The 20,303-nt window shown below is 37.3% G+C and overlaps 1 protein-coding gene and 1 non-coding gene across 2 annotated transcripts; both read left to right on the plus strand.

The window, feature by feature from the left end:
- The first annotated feature begins 10,910 nt into the window (after positions 1 to 10,910).
- Positions 10,911 to 16,779, plus strand: LOC145160464 (ARF guanine-nucleotide exchange factor GNOM-like). The gene is made up of 3 exons (XM_079079660.1): positions 10,911 to 11,115; positions 12,069 to 12,843; positions 13,055 to 16,779. The coding sequence occupies exons 2-3, from the start codon at positions 12,127 to 12,129 to the stop codon at positions 16,490 to 16,492; spliced, it is 4,155 nt and encodes a 1,384-aa protein (XP_078935786.1). The 5' UTR covers positions 10,911 to 11,115; positions 12,069 to 12,126; the 3' UTR covers positions 16,493 to 16,779.
- A 619-nt stretch (positions 16,780 to 17,398) lies between these two features.
- TRNAA-UGC (transfer RNA alanine (anticodon UGC)) lies at positions 17,399 to 17,471 on the plus strand. The gene has a single exon. It is a non-coding gene; the product is annotated as a tRNA-Ala (tRNA).
- The last annotated feature ends 2,832 nt before the right edge of the window (positions 17,472 to 20,303 follow it).

Raw genomic sequence — 20,303 nt, forward strand, 5'->3', positions numbered from 1 at the left:
ATTTTTCGAACATGATCATTTTAGGTCTAACTTCTCCAGGCCAACACAATTACAATGAAAGAAAAAAATCATTAGAATCACATTTTTGTACACGTTTTACCATTAATTAACTTATGTACATATTTTGTCATTTTCATATTTTCCAGCCATCATAAAATTTCTGGTCATATTTTCCGGCCAACACCGTAACATCCCAAAAATTACGGTAAAATTTTCATTTTTCAAAAACAACCCAAAACCATAAATGTTTACAAACATAGTTTCCAAAGTGCCAATAGTCACAAATCAGAGCATCCCAAAAACAAATCTCATAAAAACTGAAGGATGTGCACGATCAAGCATTCGCCTTGCCCCGATCATCTAAAGTACCTGAAAACATGAAACCAAACTTTAAGCACGAAGCTTAGTGAGTTCCCTAAAGTCCCACCATACAAACATATAACATATACAATCATGCATGTTGGGTCTAATCAGTCATCGGACTGGAATACCCTCGAGTCCACAACCTCCCAGTTGGATTACCCCTGGCCCACAACCTTCCGGTTGGATTTCCCTGGCCCACAACCTCCGGTTAGATTGCCATACATACTACATACTGGGTATACAACCTCCCAGTTGGATTACCCTTAGACCACAACCTCCTGGTTGGATTGCCCTGGCCCACAACTTCCCGGTTGGATTGCCCGGGGTTTGTTGACTGACAGCACAAAGCAGTACAGTCTCAACCCAACCACACTATATCAACATATGTATCAGATAAACATATAACAAGTCAGCAGACAAATAGGCATATCTACAGATTATTACCACATAACAACATCCTACATACCAGGATACAGATCTAACATACCACTACATCATAACAACATCCTATATACCAGGATACATAACCTAGTGGACCGACATTGGTGCCTTCGACCCACAAGTACAGTAAGGAAAACTCACCTGAATCGAAGAACTCTGAAACACTGCGATAAGGTCCCTTTTCTACACTGCTTGCACCCACGAATCCACTAACACTAGAACCATATAGAATCTTAATCAATAGCCCAAAATCGTCAAGTTTGATCTAAAGTCACACTTGGTTAAAAGTCAACAATCAATGGAAGTCAACGAAAGTCAAAGTCCAAGACTGGCTGCGTACGCCCAACGTACGCGATTCAAGTCCAGTACGCCAAGCGTACTCCCAGCTACGCCCAACGTACGCTGGCTGATTCCAACATTCTATTAAGCACTTTATCCCTTAAGACCTTTTGTCCAGAGCTCAAATCTAGACTTAAAACACTGACTTAAGTCATAAAGTTTCCACCTTATGACTTTCCATGGCTAGAAAAGGTCTAAAAGCTAACACCCTAACTTATTTATCCATTAAGACATCATAACTCTTGCGTAGAATAGATAGAAGGACCAAAATCACATTTTTATGGTTCCTAATAGATCCATAATGGATAAAGTTTCCAACTTCATCCATTAGAATGGTCCAAACAACCAATATATAGTCTTTAAGTCAAAAGGGGACCAAAAGTGCATCTTTCTCAACTTATTCCATTAAGTCAAAGTCTCTAACCTTCAGATCTGAATCAAAATGATGTTAAGATGGACAAAGTTTCCAACTTTATCCATAACAAGGTCACAAACTGTGACATCCCCTAATTTCTCGGCCAGAAAAGACCGATTTCGTTTATGCTTTTTAAAATAAAATCAGAGTAATCCTTTTAAAAGGTGTTGCGGAATTTGTTCCCATAAAAACATAATAATTATATTATCAAATTATTTATGAAAAAATGTATTTTATTCACTTAAACCATTGGGATGTCATCGTCAATACAGAAACATAAGCATAAACAGAACTTACACTCACTTACACTAGTGATCTACATCTCTTTTAATCTCTCAATGTAAAGTAACTTCGTATCGATACCTGTGATACAAACAAACTGAGTGGGTCAGGCTTGGGAGCCTGCTGAGCATATAGGGTTTTCAACCCACAATAAATAATTTATTATGCTTAAACATCAAACAATCAACCCAATTACCCAATCCCCATTATCTTATTTATTTCTTAAGGATTTACCCTAAGAATCAAATCTCACTCATTCCTAAGGATTCATCCTAAGGAATAGGCATGAAGTCCATCGCTGCCCAAGGTTTATACTACAAGCACTAATAAACGTCGATCAAGAATCGACTATCCTTCATCCAATCATTCCTCAGGATTGACCTAAGGAATTTATCCAAAGTCCATTGCTACCAAGGTTCATACAACAGGCACTACGTCACATAGTCGCCAGGGTTTATACAATAGGCACTACGTCTCATAGTCGCCAGGGTTTATACAATAGGCACTACATCTCATAGTCGTCAGGGTTTATACAATAGGCACTACGTCTCATAGTCGCCAGGGTTTATCTAATAGGCACTACGTCTCATAGTCGCCAGGGTTTATCTAATAGGCACGAAGTCACATCGTCGCCAAGGTTTATACAACAGGCACTAAGTCCATAGCTGCCAACATAATAAATCCATAGCTACCAACGTACATCTATACTGTACTAAATTCATAGCTACCAACGTACATCTATACTGTACTTTTATCCCTCATACTTTATCTACCCATGTTTTACCCAACATATTTGTCACACCCCCGAACCAGACGACGGAAACGTCCGGGGGCTTGTGCGTGACTTCATCTTGAAATATCATTACAGAGTATATAATTGAAACATAACATCATCATCATCACACATGTAATATAACAACATTCATTGTTTACATCGAGTATTGTATTTGAATATTACATGCCAAAATAGTAAGAGTATGATGAAACAAAATATAACACAATATCCATTAGTTTGTTTCGTTCATCCTGCTTCAACGGTTTTCTGAGAATACAAGTTATTTTGAAAAACGGTCAACATAAAATGTTGGTGAGTTCATAAGCATGTTTGTGAAAATGATTTGTATAATTTTGAAACCACCAGAAAATCCTATATTTTCTGCAAATTGTTTAGTATGTTTGTGTTAGATTTTGTATTAATGCATGTATGTTATTGTTTATTTGACTAAAAGGGGTAAAGAGAATGTAGAGAGAATGTAAAGAGCATGTAAAGAGAATGTTCCCAGACAACCCGATGTTGTCTGTAAAAAAAAAGAATGGTCTTCCGTAAACTTCATAACGTTAATTCCTCTAAGCGAGCCGTCATAACCATACTAAATAATGACAATTTCACCTGTCTTGGCGTCGTTGGACGCCGGTTTTGATTTTTATTATAAGGTTTTCGTCACCCTAGACTGAGTTAGTCTAATTGTAGCGAACAACTCAGGTGTGGGGTGTCATCCCCGTATAGATTTGTACACAAATCCCCGCTCTCCCTCCAAGAGACTCTGGTTATAACTACGGGCTACGATCGTACACTTAATAGGTGCCAACCGACAAAACTCACTAGATCGTTAATCGAATTTACGCGAAGAAAGGTATAATCTCATTACAGGCCCAATGAACCATGAAAGTGAACCACTAAGGCATCGCTAAACATGTAAATCATTTAAAGGCCCAAATTGGAATGAAATTATATAACATGGGCCCGAAATATATATATGAAAGGACAACTAAGGCCCATTTCACATGTAAGGTATTTACAGGCCCAAATAGCACACAAATAGTATCCAAGGTCCGTCGCACATGTTAATGGGTCAATGAGGCCCAATAAACATATAAATAGTATACAGGACCTATCACACATAAAAATGGGCCACTAAGGCCCAATAACCTAGAAAATGATCAAATTAATCCGTTTGTTAGTTTATCGTTGGTTTTGGTTCAAGTATTCACTTAAATAGCATAAAAGCCCGCTTTTTGTAAAAATGACATTCTTGGCCCAATAAGCAAAAAGTTTACTTATTAAGGCCCAATTTTTGTAAGAATAACACTTTAGTCTCCATTTTGTTCAGAACTTGCGTTGATGACTAGTTTGTGGTAAAAATAACATTTTAAACCCATTTTTGTCAAAAATATCATTTTTGGCTTGATTTTTGTGAAAATACACATTTTTCTGGTTTTGGGCTTTTCCGACCTAGTTTTTGGAAAATTTGTAGAAAAATCATCGTAAGTCAAAATTTGGATCCGTAAATTCTGGAAGTTTGGAAATTTTGTCTACTTTGTTCACAATTTTTCTCATAATATTTGATGGCCTCAAACTAGTGTGAAATTACTCACCTTCACAGGTTGGTCCGAAATTATTTCAAATATGATAGGCAGTTTTGTAAAATTCGCCAAAAATTGTAGAAAAATCGTATGAAAACGTGAGAGTAGTCATTTTAAAGGTATAAATCTGAACTTTATCCATGTAAAACAGTTTTGAAAAATATTTCCATTAAGAGGGTCAAAACAGTTCGGGATTGGGCTAAAACTTTCCTGTCAAAAGCTGATTTTTGGGTATAAGTTATAGATCTTTGAGCACAACACTCATTTTTGCTATTTTAAGTGTATAATTCCCATATCTACAAGTTTATATGTAATATATGTGATAAAACATACTTTTCTCAAGGTTCTTATGAAGATCCAAGTGATAAACTTCAAGTTCTTAACATATTTTTAGATTAATGAAGAAATCAACACATAATCACCAAATAATTCATGGAAAAACACACATAGTCATGCATATACACATAGATCTACACAAAGCAACTTGTACCCTCCCCCAAAATCATATGAAAACCGAAAACAAGGGGTATGAACTCACCTTGCTTGTTGATTTCGGTTTTAGTGAAGAAAAGAGGAAGCTTTCGGCTCTTGCAAGCTTCCCTTGAGTAGATCTCGAGTTCTATGGAGTTCTAGGGTATGGATCATGAAATGATGTAGGTTAAGGAGAGATTTAAAGTGTAACTTGGAGTTAAAACTATGAAGTCTAACTAAAACTTACCAAATGTGATGAACTTTGTTGAAGAACCTCTTGAAATCTTGCTTCAACTCACGAAATTTTTAGAGAGGAAAGGAGGGTTTTTGAGTGAAGTATTGAGAGTGTTTGGAAGGAAATGAGAATTGTTTGGGGTGAGTTGTGGTTCTCGGCCACAATTAAAAGAGGTGGAAGAGAGAGGATTTTCAATTAGGTTATTACTCCATGGCTAATATCTTACTTAGGTGCATGTTATGTAATTACTTGGTTGTCCTCAAAATAAAAATGAGGTGTCACCACCTCTTTTCATGCAAATCTCTTTCATTTTTTTTATTGATGGGTCGTAAGTGAGAAAGAAGAGAAAAGAAGAAGTGGCTTGGGCCTTACTTGCTTGGTTATGATCCTATGAGGCCCAAATTCCTAATTCTCGGCCCATTGGGCCCTTTATGAGGGTCCACGACCCAATTGAAGTCTATTAGAATAAATGAAATCATTTGTTGCCCATTAGGGCTAATTAAATCAATTATGGCCCAATAAAACTAATTAGGTTAATTATAGCCCAACAAGGCCCATTATATAATTTTATTACATTTTAGGCCCGAATGATCCAAAATGTTATAGATTTGTGAATTGGGTCCATATAGAATCCAAATAGGGTTTCCAAGCCCAAAATAGTCGAGTTGAATGCTTATTGGTCCGTTAGGCCCAGTAAGAAAATCCTAGTCCATAAAGAACTTGAACCGGGATTTCTAAGGTTTTCAGCCCTTAGTTGGGCATATGAGATGTATTTGGATAAGCATAGAGTATGATATTCGCTTAGAGTACCAGTTATTATACTAGTTGAATGATTATATGAGAGTAGAATTTCCTAGCAAAAATGCTAGTTGTGACATCATCCCCCCCGTTAAAGAGAATTTCGTCCCGAAATTCTTTCGAAAGGTAGGTTCATGAATGAGAGAATAGGTAAGGGTACTTCTGCTTCATCTGGTCTTTGCGTTCACATGTGAATTCCGATCTACGCTTGGCGTTCCATCGAACCTTCACAATCAGAATGCGGCTTTGCTTCGTATACTTCACTTCCCTATCCTTTATCTCAACTGGTCCTTCGACGAACAAGAGATTCTTGTTTACTTCACTCTCTTTTAAAGGTATCACGAGAGTTTCATCAGATAAGCACTTTTTCAAAATTGAAACGTGGAACACGGGGTGTATGTTGTTGGGCTCTACAAGCAGCTGCAGCCTATAAGTCTTTGGACCAATTCGCGCAAGAATCTCGAACGGTCCAATGTATTACGGGTTCAGTTTTCCCGTTTCCTAAAGCGAATCATTCCTTTCTAGGAAAGACTTTCGATAGTACCCGACCTCCGACTTGGAATTCCAGAGGTTTTCGTCATTTGTCAGCATAACTCTTCTGTCTGTCTCGTGATGGTTGAAGTCGAGTTCTGATTTGGATTATCTTTTCTGTCGTTTCGCGAATGGTTTTCTGGTCCCATGAGAGTACTGATGAGTGATCTGCATTTACGACCATAAAGAGTCTCGAAAGGAGCATCCTTGATGCTCGTGCGATAACTGTCATTGCGTGAGAATTCAATCAAGGGCAACCCGTTATCCCATGACTTGCTGAATTCAAACACCCAAACTTGTAGCATGAATTCGAGTGGTTGATTGGTTCGTTCTCTTTGGCTATTGGTTTGAGGGTGGTAAGCAACGCTCATACTTAGCTATGTTCCCATAGCATTCTGAAATGACTGTCAAAGTCTTGAAGTAATCCCGTTATCTCGATCCGAGATGGTAGATACCGATATTTCATGGAGTCTCACGATCTCCTGGATATAGATCCAAGCTAATCCTTCCATCTTGTTTGATTTCTGTATTGGCAGGAAATGGGCAGGTTGGGTTAACCTATCGACGATCACCCAGTTAACGCCCAACTCAACTCGCATAACTATAAGCTTCGTCCTTCGACTTCGAGAGTTTTATCCATCCATGTAGTGTTTTCTTCGCGATATTCTCCGATTTTGATGCTTTCAAGGCTGGTCGTAGACGTTGACAGTGTTTTGTTCTTGCTTCGTGAGCAGATGAGTATGTTATCGATGAAAATAATTAAAAAGGATGACTAGGAATGGTTGGGATAACTCGGTTCGTAGGGTCCATGAATACCGTGGGAGCATTCATTAGACCGAAGGGTATCAAACGAATTTGAAATGGTCGCGACGAGTTCGAAAGACAGTTTTTGGAATGTCCTCTTCTCGGACTCGGAGTTGATGGTAACTGGATCTTAGATTTATTTTGGAGAAGCAACTAGCTCCTTGAAGTTGGTCAAATAGTTCGTCAATCCGAAGGAGTGGGTATCGGTTTTGATAGTGAGCTTATTCAATTTCCTACAATCGATGCACATTCTAAAGGATCTGTCTTCTTGATGAACAAGACTGGAGCTCTCCAGGGTGAAAAGCTTGGTCTGATGAATCCTTTGCTCAACAATTTTCTCAATTGAATGGATAACTTCTGAATTTTCGGCGGGAGTCAACCTATAGGGTGAATTGACAATTGATGTGGTTCCCAGTATGAGGTCGATTCGAAATTCGACCTGTCTCTCTAGGGTATTCCCGGAAGTTCTTCGGGAATTACATCCGAAAAATCGCATGCTATTGGAATACCTTGTATGCTTACTTCTTCCTTGGTCTAGTCCACAACGTGGGCGAGGAAAACGTAGTTCATCTGGTGCAGGCACTTCTGTGCCTTGATGCACGAGATAAGACGAGGATTAGTGCCAAGTTTATCACCATAGATTATTAGGGTTTCGTGATTGGGAAGGTGAAGGCAAACGGCCTTCTCGCGACACTCACCTGATTTAATGAAAATCGGGCAGCAATTCGTTTCCTAAAACGATCGTTTCTAATAAAACCGGGAGTTTTATTGAGAAACCGGGCTCTACGAGGGTCGGGCTTCAAAACCGAAAAGATAAATTTTCCGGGTCTTCTCGGGCTCTTCGTGGCGTATTCCGAGGGTTATAATCGATACCAGGGCTTTGGGGAATGTTAAGATGAAGAAAATATGGAAAAATGGGCTAAAAGTGACAAAACTCCAAAAGTAACCGAGAAGGCTCGCATACCCTTCTATTTATAGGGTCCGAAGTCGGATTAAGGAGGGTGGGGTCCGAAGGCGAGGGTGCGCAGGTGGCTGCACATGGGCTGCGCGTGCGAGGGCTCGGTGTTATCCTCTGATTGGACCGCGGCCTAGGGTCCGAGATAGGGGCTTCGTGGCTTCTTCTGCGAGACTCGGACACGAGGAATGGGACACGCGTCGGACAGGCATTGGACCACTTCGGATTTGCTCAGCAGCTCGGATGACTCATCACTTATTTCGGACACGTGGCATGCTCTAAGCGAAGGTGACGTGGCCGAAGCCACCTATGCGAAATTTCTCGGTTTTCGCGCCAAAACTTCTAAAATCCATAACTTTCGCATACGAGCTCCGTTTTTGACGTTCTTTATATGCACGCGTAGGTAAAATTACGCTCTACAACTTTCGTTTAGACTTCGTCGGCTAATTTTGATTTTAAATTTTATATTATTATTTTTAACAGACCGGGACATGAAATCCGTTAAAAATTCATAACTTCTTCATCCGACGTCCGTTTTCGTCAGACTTTTTACCGTTGTGCTACTAATGACGAGACCTTCGATTCTCTTTTAGGTCGTGTCGGCTAAAAATCACTCGATCTAAAATTCGAGTTTTTAGCTGTTTACTGCTAAGCTGAAACTTCGAAAAATGATAACTTCCTCATACGAAGTCAGATTTGGGCGTTCTTTTTATACCTACTCTCGGTTTAACGAACACTACAAGTTTCGTTTAGATCACTAAGGCTAAAAAGTAGTTTATCAAAAACTCACTTTTTACGACATTCGGCACCGTGCCGGTTTGTCGCGAAACTTCGACAGGTCATAACTTCTTCGTTATAACTCGGATTTCGACATTCTTTATATATCCGGAAACCTTGAGACATATACTACAACTTGGTTAAGATTAATCCTTCTAAATAATCTTCCATCAAAAAGTCATTTTTGATGCTTATCGTCTCTAAATTGACTAGCCCGGATCTACGGGCGTTACACAAACTTTCAAGATCTAAACATTATGCACTAAAGTGATCAAAAGTTCACAACACCCAAAACTAGCTAGATCTAACAAATGCATCATCAAGATTCAAGCTTTATATCTCTAGAAGAAAGTTCAAGGTGAACAAGGACTGAATTTAGAAGCTCGAAAGCAACTAACACTTCTCCAATGAGCTCCTTCTTCTCCAAGATACACCAAGAACACTCCAGAGCACTAAAAAAAACTCCTTCTTTAGCTCACAAGGCTCAAACTAGGGTTAGGATTTAAAGGGAGGGTGTTTGAGAGGTGGAGGCTGAGAATGAAATGAGTTTGGGAAAGTTAAGGAGCTTAAAAAAGGCTCAAGCCATGAAAATATGGTTTGGGTTCTGATTGCGTACGCCCAACGTACCAGGGATGCCTAGTACACCCAACGTACATCCTGTACATCCAACGTACTAGACTAAGCCCAAAACCTTTCTAACTTCTAACAATCATAATTTCTCAGTTCCAACTCCGTTTTCAACGATCTTTATATCCACAGAACGGTATTGAAGAGCCCTACAATATTATATAAATATCTTAGACTAAAAACTTCTCGAACAAAAATCCATATTACATGCAAGAACCCGATCTATGACTTTTTCCTTTCTACCATTCGACCCAAAACACAATTCAAGGGGTTAAATCTCTTAACCATCATTATCTCCTTCCACAAGGATTAAACTTTGCCTCCTTAAGGCCCAAAACTTTTTTACACAATCGACTTTCGGCTCATGACCCTGAAATAAGAAATGGCCGGAAAGAGGGTGTTACAAACACAATTCCAAAGAAAGAAAACACAATTTTACGTATTCATTTAAAAAAACAGTGCAAGCGTAGAATCTTCTCATTCTCCTCTTCGATGAAAATCCCTCGACTCCGTCACTTTACTACTGTCGACATCCCTCCTGTCATGGCTCACACCTTTCCTTACTCCACTCCCCATCCTGCTACTTTGCGAAATTATCCCTACCCCACATCCCTTTCTCACCCTTTTATTCGTGAGTTGTGCGTCACCAATAACAACTTCCGTTCAAGGATGCAATTATTGTTTGTATATGAGTTTGAATTAATTTTTAGGTTGAATGTTGATTTAAATCATTCAAAGTTTTGAATCAATATTGTTACAAGTTAAAATTAATTTTAGATTATTTTTTTGGTAGTGGTGAATTATGGAGATTAATGGTTGTGGTGGCTAATGGTGATGATGGAAGATGATGTTTGTTGTTGGAGGTGAACGGTGGTCGTGAGAGGTTGATGATGGTTGTAAGAATGTATGGTGTTGGATGATAATGATAACAGATACATAGTTTAATGGTAAATATTTATAAAAATAAATTGAAAATTAAATCATGTAAAAAATATATTTAAAATTAAATCTTATAAAAAACATTAATATGTAATCCATGATAAAAACGATAGATTTTGTACACCTCATATAAGTTTAATAGTAAGTTGTGTAAAATTTTGACGTACAAAAATACTAATTCAATACACTATATAATTATTTTTTAATTTTATAAAGTATTAACAAAATTCAAGATCAAAAGACATGTTCCACTTTTTACAACGTGACAACATAATGATCGAATCAAAAGGATGATGAGCTTTACTACGTTACAAGCTGTTTCGCAAAATTTGAAATTACAAAAACTTTTGTTACTTCGAAAACTATGTGTTATTTAAATATTTTGAAGAATATTAGCAAATTAGTTATTCTTTTTGAAATATTTTCATAATAAGACCAGCTCAAAAAATAATTTTGCAATTTCTTTTTGAAAAACTATTTAACACATGATTATTTTATAAGTTTTAAAAGTCTCATATTTTATCTTATACACTCTCCATTTTTGGTATTTTCGCAATTAGCCCATTACTTCGGTTTTATTGAAAATTCACTTGAAACAAAAAGAGAAATAAGCCAAACCCTGAGCAAGACGCCGATCTCTGCAAACACATCTGGCTTTTCCTGTTACACAGAATCAGGAGGAAGATCTCAGCTCTCAATATCATCACCCTGTGAGTGCGCAAGGTACCCGTCGCCGTCGGATACCTCTCGCCTTATCGGAGGATGCTGAAAACGGTAAACTCTTTCTTTGTCTTCCCCGATCTACGCTGTTGAATTATGCCTTTTATGAATCACGTCACAGTTTTAAGTCGATTGATGAAATCTGATTTGGTCATACAAATCGTTGAACATTGATAGCGTGGGATCTGTAATGATAGATGCTTGTTTTATAATTAAATCAATTGAAGTCGCTGATTAAGTTGAATATGGTGAGGATTTCGGTGTTTTATGCTGATTGAACTTATTTACAACAGGACCGAGGTTCTTAATATAATGTAATCGAGAACGATTTATCCTAATTAGCTCAGTTTGACTAATTGTACCAATTAGACACACGAAGTGATATGATCATAAGAAGCTTTTATTTGGCAGCATACGTGCATTGTGCTGAATTAGCAAGTCTACATTTGGTTTATACTTAATAGGTAGTTGCTCTGAATATAGGGGAAAGGAATGGTGATAGGTTAGAGTTTGGAGGATTTTTCTGGCTTCATTTCGTGAACAATTTACAGATAAAAGGATTCTGTTTGATGTTGCATTTGGGACAATTCTCCCACAAGGATAGGTATACCACATTACAGTTATACAGAATGCCTGATTCTGTTAGTTGATGGAATGTTGCACATTAGTAATGTAGCTTACTCTGAAGAAAGCTTGTGCTTTCACTAGTTATTATATTGTAAAAAATGACGAGTGAAATCTCATAGTATATTTCAATAAGACTGTTAAGTTTTCACACTCAGACCTTCTAATGCATCAGTTACAAAATGAGACTTTTGGTGGTTGTAAGGGTTGACCAAGATTGATATGGAGAAATTACTGTAATTCTTGTTATTAAATCATTTACATGGAAAAGTAGGGCCACATGAATTTGTTTTAATGAACTCTTTTGCATAGAAATATATATGCTTCCAATCTTACAATGTATCTGACTTCATCATGTTCCTATTCAATATTTAAACTTTCAGAACTCTTCTTCCTTCCCATAAAGAGTTCAATGTAAACTTCATCAATAACAGTATCTCAATGCTTGAAAAGATGGGGTGCCCAAGTCAAGAGTCGGAAGCCATTACCCTTGCTCAAGAAACCAAAGACACATCCTGCACTCCTCTCAGAAGTCCCTCAGCATTTATTATAAATACCGAAATTGGTGCAGTTTTATCTGTCATGAGAAGAAACGTAAGGTGGGGAATTCAATATATTGAAGATGAAGATCAAATAGAGCGTTCCCTTATCAAATCCTTCAAAGAAATAAGAAGAGAAGTCTTCTCATGGCAAACCCAATGGCACACCATCAATCCCATCCTCTATTTACAACCCTTTTTAGACGTAATCCAATCCGATGAAACCAGTGCACCAATCACTGGTGTTGCTTTATCTTCAATATACAAATTCATAACCCTTGAAGTCCTTCATCTAAACACTGTCAATGTAGCCGATGCATCGCATAAAATCATTGATGCAGTCACAAGTTGTCGCTTTGAAGTAACAGATCCTGCATCTGAAGAAGTCGTATTGGTCAAGATACTTCAAGTTCTCCTAGCTTGCATGAAGAACAAAGCATCTGTTAAATTAAGTAACCAACATGTATGTGACATGGTCAACACGTGTTTCCAGATAGTTCATCAAGCAAGCTCTAAAGGTGAACTGTTACAAAGGATAGCAAGACAGACCTTGCATGAGTTAGTCAGATGTATTTTCTCACATCTTCCCAATGTTGCTACACCACATGTGAATGAAAAGGTAATGACATATGATTAATAGCAAACTGTGGGGAATAGCAACGTACTTTGCTCTTGGTAGAACAATATTGGCAATGTACTTTATGTTTTATCCTATATTGGTAAAAAAAGTAAAGTACATTGCTATTTCCTACAATTTTCCCTATGATTAAAGGTCATTAATTTTCTCTTTATAAGATTATTACTAACTTTAATTACACTTTTGCTTACAGGAAAACGGTTACATTAGTTCAAAAACTGAAGGTGCTACAAATCTTGATATGCTTGCAGTTAAAGTGGATGAAAGTATTGGTCACACAAAGGAGTTCCTTACAACAGAACCATACGGGGTTCCATGCATGGTGGAAATATTTCAATTTCTTTGTTCTCTTTTAACCGCAGTTGAGAATTCAAGAGTGGGTCCCGGTCTCAGGTCAAACTCCTTATCATACGATGAAGATGTTCCTTTATTTTCCTTGGGATTAATTAACTCGGTGGTTGAGTTAGGCGGGGCGTCTCTTGGTCAACACCCTGAGTTGTTGACTTTGGTGGAGAATGATCTTTTCCATAGCTTAATCCAATTTGGCTTGTCCCCAAGTCCACTGATTCTTTCTACTGTGTGTAGCATTGTTTTGAATCTATACCATCTTCTTAGAACAAAGCTGAAGCTACAACTGGAAGCTTTCTTTTCTTCTGTGCTCATGAGAATTGCACAAAACAAACACGGAGCTAAATATCAACAACAGGAAGTTGCCATGGAAACTATTGTTGATCTCTGTAGGCAACCGATGTTTATTTATGAAATGTACACCAATTACGATTGCGACATTTCCTGTAGCAATATCTTTGAAGATCTAGTCAACTTGTTGTCAAAAAGCGCGTTTCCGGTCAACACCCCGTTGACCGCTATTCACGTTCTCGCTCTCGAAGGATTAATCGCCATGACAAATTGTATTTCCGAAAAAATCACCGGGAACTGTGAAGTACAAGTATCAGAACACACGATTCCAGATCCTGAAAATGAGCCATTTTGGAAGGTGAAATGTGAAAATTACGAGAACCCTGGTTGTTGGGTACCATATATTCATAAAACGAAGCACTTGAAGAAAAAGTTATCAGTTGGGTCGGATCATTTCAATACGGATCCTAAAAAGGGTCTTGAGTTTCTTCAAGGATTGCGTATGTTACCCGATACACTTGATCCGGTAAGTGTCGCGTGTTTTTTAAGGTACACAACCGGATTGGATAAGATTCTTATTGGCGACTATTTGGGAAACCATGATCGGTTCAATGTCGATGTCCTTCTAGAATTTGCTAAAACGTTTGATTTTCATGACATGAACTTAGACATCGCGTTACGTGTGTTTCTAGAGACTTTTAGATTGCCCGGTGAAGCCCAAAAGATTCAGAGATTTGTCGAGGCCTTCGCCGATCAATTCTACGAACAATCACCGGATATATTCGCGAACAAAGACGCCGCACTTTTGTTGTCTTACTCCCTAATATTACTTAACACAGACAGACACAGTCCACAAGTGAAGAAAAAGATGACCGAAGAAGATTTTATCCGTAACAACCGGAGAATAAACGGGGGAAATGATCTCCCGCGTGAGTATCTTTCCGAGCTGTACAGCTCGATTTGTGAAAACGAGATCCGTATGACCCCGGCACAGGGTGCCGGGGTCATGACCCATGATAACTGGGTCGGGCTCCTTCACAAATCGAGACAAACTGTTCCGTATATCGTTTGCGATTCGGGCGAACAAATTAACAACGAAATGTTTGCTATTTTGTCCGGCCCGACTCTTGCTGCTTTATCAGTGGTTCTTGATCTTGTGGAACAAGACGACGTGTTGCAAACATGTATAGACGGATTCTTAAAAGTTGCTAAGATTGCCGGGTGTTATCAGCTCGATGATGTCATCGACGGGTTACTCGTGGCTCTATCCAAGTTCACAAACCTTTTAACTCCTGTGTCTATGGAAGAACCGGTTTTCGCATTCGGTAACGATACTAAAGCTATGAAAGCAACTATCGGTGTTTTCACAATTGCAAACACCTACAGTGATTACATAAGGTCCGGTTGGAGAAACACGGTTGACTGCATTTTGACTTTACACAAACTCGGTCTTCTTCCGACCCGTTTAGCAACTGACACAGCTAACGATTCAGACCAAATCGAAGATCCCGGAAAATCCGTTCTTCTGTCACCGCCACCGCCAGCTGTCCTTGCGTCTCATTCGCGAAAGTCATCGGGCCTCATGGGCCGCTTCAGTGACTTTTTATACTACGATACGGAAAAACCTGCCCCGCAACCCTCTCAAGAACATCTCGAAGCCCACAAACGTGCTGTCGAAACTGTAAAAAGTTGTCACGTGAATAACATTTTCACAGAGAGTAAGTTTCTTCAATCTGATTCTCTTTTGAATCTCACCCGGGCTCTCATTTTATCCGTGGGCCAAAACAAAAACGAAGAAGCTTCGGTTTTCTGTCTGGAATTACTAATCACCGTGACATTAAACAACCGCGACAGAATCATGCTGTTATGGGAAAATGTTTTCGGTTACATTTCAAATATTGTCCAGTCAGCAGTAATGCCGAGTACTTTAGTTGAAAAAGCGGTTTTTGGTTTAATCCGGATTTGTCAGCGACTACTTCCTTACAAGGAGAATCTAACAGACGACCTTTTAAAATCCCTTCAACTTATCCTAAAACTCGATGCGCGTGTAGCCGACGCATACTGTGAACACATCACGCAAGAAATCATGCGTTTAGTAAAAGCAAACGCGCGACAGATAAAATCCCACCTCGGTTGGCGTACAATCACTTCTCTCGTTTCCATCACCGCATGTCATCCGGAAGCTTCCGACCCCGGATTCCAAACCCTAGAATTCGTCATGTTTGAAGGAACACATCTCCTCCCCGCAAATTTCGTCCTATGTGTCAATGCAGCTCGGCAGTTTGCCGAGTCACGCGTAGGCGAAACGTCTCGATCAGTTAAGTCGTTGGACTTAATGTCGGGATCAGCTATGTGTCTAGTGAAATGGTCTCGTGCCACTAGTGAAGGTGAAGAAGGTGAAGCTGCTGATAAAGTTTATCAAGATATTGGAGAAATGTGGTTGAGATTACTACAAAGTTTAAAAAAAGTGTGTCTAGACCCGCGAGAAGAAATTAGGAATCACGCGGTTTTCACATTGCAAAAGTGTTTAACGGGTTTGGACGGGATTCATCTTGAAGACGAAATGTGGGCCCAGTGTTTCGATTTGGTGGTTTTCACTTTAGCGAGTGAGTTGTTAGAAATAATGCAAGAAAAGTCAACGAAAGAGTATCGGAACATGGAAGGTACGGTTGTTTTATGTGTGAAGCTTTTGTTGAATGTGTTTTTGTATTCGTTACCGAGTCTTTGTCGGTTGGCGTCGTTTTGTAAAGTGTGGATAGGGGTTTTGAGTTGTTTGGAGAGGTTTATGAAGGTGAAAATTAGGGGGAAAACGAGTGATAAGATTCATGAGATGGTGATGGAGCTTTTGAAGGAGGGTTTGGTTGTGATGAAAGGTAATGGGATTCTTGTTGAGAGTGATTCGGTTGGGTCGGATAGTTTTTGGCAGTTGACTTGGTTACATGTCAAAAATATCGCGCCTAATTTGCAGGCGGAGATTTTCCCTGTGTCTTGAAACGATTTACTTGTGTTTTGTGTTATGAATCTTTGGAATTTTGTTGTATACTTACTTAGGCTGTATAATGTTTGGAGATGTTTAGAGGGTTTTGTTTTGTTGGATATTTGGCGTATGTTAAGGTAGAGAGAAATGGTGAGAGCATACATTGTTTTACTTGACATTTATGAAGTACATTAGCGAGAAATTTGTACAAATAGTGATTACATATCGTTGTTTGGAAATTCTTCCCCTGTAATGGCCTATTGGGGCCACGTTGAAGAAATGTTAAGTGCTATTGTTTTAAACGTTTTAATGTTAAATGATATTATTCTAAATCAAAAACGTTGAAGAAATGTTTAAGTGCTATATTGTTCTGAACTTAAAAAAAAGTGTGGATTGTATGAAAAAAAATATTCGATTTCGTGTAGTGGTCATTGTGAAATTGGTGACGATTTTGATGAATAATAAAATTGTTGAAATATTAACCTTAAGATAATGTGGCTAGATTATTGTTTTTCTATTATAATGTAATGACTTATTCGATAATCCAAAGAGGGTCTTGATTCTTGAATAAAACACATTCTAATTCTCAAATATTTTTTTGACGTACTTGTTTATACATACCAATGGAGAATGGCTACACCAAATTTGACAGCCGATCTCTATGCATTCTCTATTTTGTCTCTCAAAACACACATAAATATACATTTTAGGCATCCTACTTATCATTATTTTCTCCTTTATTTTTGCTTTTTATAAAGGCAACACAATACTCTTTAACACAGTAAGTAATTCTATACTCCATATAAGTTCAGTAAGTGGTTTTTAGTCGTTACGGTAAATATTTCATTTAATTAGAATTTTCTATTCACAAATTCTATCACTAGTTGAGATTAACTAACTATGTATAAGCATTAGCATGAAGGGGATGTAGCTCAAATGGTAGAGCGCTCGCTTTGCATGCGAGAGGCACGGGGTTCGATCCCCCGCATCTCCATTTTGCTTATTAGTTATTTTTGAATTCAATACCCTCTAACATTTCAATTTTTTTCATCATAATTCATAAATGGACAATTAATTCCTTTCAATGTAAACGAGTCTAAGAAATTAAAAAAATAGAAAATTACAAGTTTTAGCTTTTAAAAAAAATAGCAAAAATCTAACAAATAAAAAAGTTGAAATTGCAAATTTAAACGAGTCTAAGAAATTAAAAGTAGAAAGTTAAAAATTTAAACTTTTCAAAAAAATAGCAAAAAGTCTAAGAAATAAAAAAAGTAGAAAATTACAAATTACAAATTTAACCAAATATGATCACGTATCAAAAAATTAATGTGTGATTACGGTCAACTATGAAATTGGTCTCTTCCCCTACCACTTTATCCCATTTCAATCCAATAATATGTATAAAAAGCAATTTTTTTTAATGAAATTACATATGGTTAATAGTCACCTACGATTTCCTCTATCAGAGAATATTAATTTTTGTGATTTTTTATATTTGGTGGAAGTAAGAACACGATGAATTTTTAATTTAGAGAAGATTAAATTTAGTGAATACTTATATATTTTTATATTCGGTGTGGCATTTTCGGAGAATATTAACCTTTCCCCTTGAAGTATTGGCACGTCCAAAAAATATATGAATATTGTCGTCCAAAATAAAGCATGTTGGGTACCTTCTGATCTACTTAACGGTTCCATAATTTACACCCTGATCCTTTCAGAACCACCTTAAAGTTTTGTTATGTCTGCTGAAACAAACAACTCACTAATAATAAATATGAACATTGTAAAATTATATCAAATAAGACAAAAAAAAAACAGACCTACATGTCACCAATATCAAATATCGTGCGCTACAACTATTAATAACATATCAAATATAATAAATGGACTTTCTGATCACCAATATTAAATATCATACATTATAAAGTACTAAAAATCTATAAAATAAAATAAAAAATAAAAAGAAATTGACAAGTAAAAACAAATCTTCAAGGCAGTAATGCAAGCCTTATACATCACTGACTTGTACATAATAATCTGGTACAACATAAAATCACAGATAAAGATGCATAAGTCGTGCATCAGCTATTTATACATTTAAATAAGGAAAACACACCTGCGAAGGTACAAGTCACCGATGCATGACTCGTGCATCAGTAACGTTTACGTTTCCATCTACACATACACCATGTAGATGTACAAGTTACTTAAGCATGATTAATGAAAATGTATAAGTCATGATGCACAACTTATACACCACGCCCTTCGGATGTGATTTTGTATCCTCCATATGCGATTGCTTCTCTTTCAAACCCTCTAGATGTGATTTTCTCTTTAGAAATCATAGTTCCATTTTTTGACCAAAAAATCATACAAAAACCAATACTAGATGTATAAAACCTAATAAAACACGCTTAAAACATGACATAACTAGAAAATTTAAAAAGTTTTCGGGAGAATATTAATCTTCGGCCATTAGAGATAGTTGATATACTTTTAGCTGATTTTATAGCTAGCCCAAAAAGACGAAATCACATTTGGAGAGACCGATATCATATCTGACGGTAATCGCATGTAAAGTGGATGGTTATTATTGAAAAAACGCTAATTTTTTGCTATCTTTTGAAAAATCATAAATATATTTTGCTAAATTTGTAATTTTCTCTATGTCAACTTAATTATCAATTTTTATCATACTTTTGTACCACATTTCCGTTAAATAATAACTAAACAAGATTTGTGTTGTGACAATTGATCTGAAGGGTCCCTCCTTTCATTTTCTGGTTTGATCACAGAGCTAAAAGAAACAGTAAAAATACACAAATATAATAATCACAAAATAAAATACTAATCACAAAAAATAAAATTCACAAAAAATAAAATACATAACCAAAGTTTGTTGGATTAGTGTCTAAGTCCATAACTATTTTGGTATGTACTTGACCCGATTGTGAGCATGGTCCTTTTGGGTTGCCTTCACACGAGTGACTAGACAGGATGACAGTTGAGGAGAGAGGTTGATTAGGGCATAAATATGATTTATTTATTATATTATATGATTAATATAATAATTTGGAATCATATTATTAATTAGTATTTAATCAGAAATTAATTAGGAATTAATTTCAGGATTAAAGGAATTAATTAAAAGTACAGGGGCTGTTTTGTAATTATTTGATAGTTGAGACTTTGGGCTATTGGATCACTTTTATTAAGGCTTGAAAGAAAATCCTAGAAGGATCTAGGAGTTTTTGTCCAAGGGCTTAAGGAAAGGAGTCCATGGACTTGCTTAGGCCCTAAGCTAAGGGATTAGGGTTTCCACCTTGAAACCCTAGCTAGCCTCCAGTATAAATAGCACCCTAAGGCACTAGAATTCGTCCAAGCCTTGGGAAACCCTAAAAGGGATGAATTTTAGAGCAAGATACCCTTCTCTCCTCTCTCCCATATTCATCCTTTCACCTAGTGTGTTTGTGAGCCATTAGAGGTACTACACTTGTGGTACTTGCTTTCAAGAGCTAAGGAAATTCAAGAAACTAGTTGTTATTGCTATATAACAACAAAAGGTATGTATTCTATTCTCCTATATAGATTTCGAAAATTAAAGGAGCATTCCAGGTTTCTTTTTGTGTTCATAAAGTTGTATGTCTAATAGTGAAAACATAGATCCAATTAGGGTTGCATGCACACATATGATCGTTTGTATAAAACCTATAAGTGGTATCAGAGCCTTAGGTTTTTGTTTTCAATTAGATTTGATACAAATGTATGAATATGACAATTAGGGTTTATGGCTAATAAACCCTGGAGGCTTGATTTTCGAGAT

The sequence above is a fragment of the Lactuca virosa genome, chromosome 2 (genome assembly GCF_052849685.1).
Source record: "Lactuca virosa cultivar CGN04683 chromosome 2, Lactuca_virosa_CGN04683_v6, whole genome shotgun sequence".
Taxonomy (NCBI): domain Eukaryota; kingdom Viridiplantae; phylum Streptophyta; class Magnoliopsida; order Asterales; family Asteraceae; genus Lactuca; species Lactuca virosa.

Bases quoted from the DNA above. Each gene is read 5' to 3' on its own strand.
- LOC145160464 (XM_079079660.1), top strand. From the start codon at position 12,127: ATGCTTGAAAAGATGGGGTGCCCAAGTCAAGAGTCGGAAGCCATTACC. The intron at 12,844-13,054 runs GTAATGACATAT...TTTTGCTTACAG, and splicing joins CACCACATGTGAATGAAAAG to GAAAACGGTTACATTAGTTC.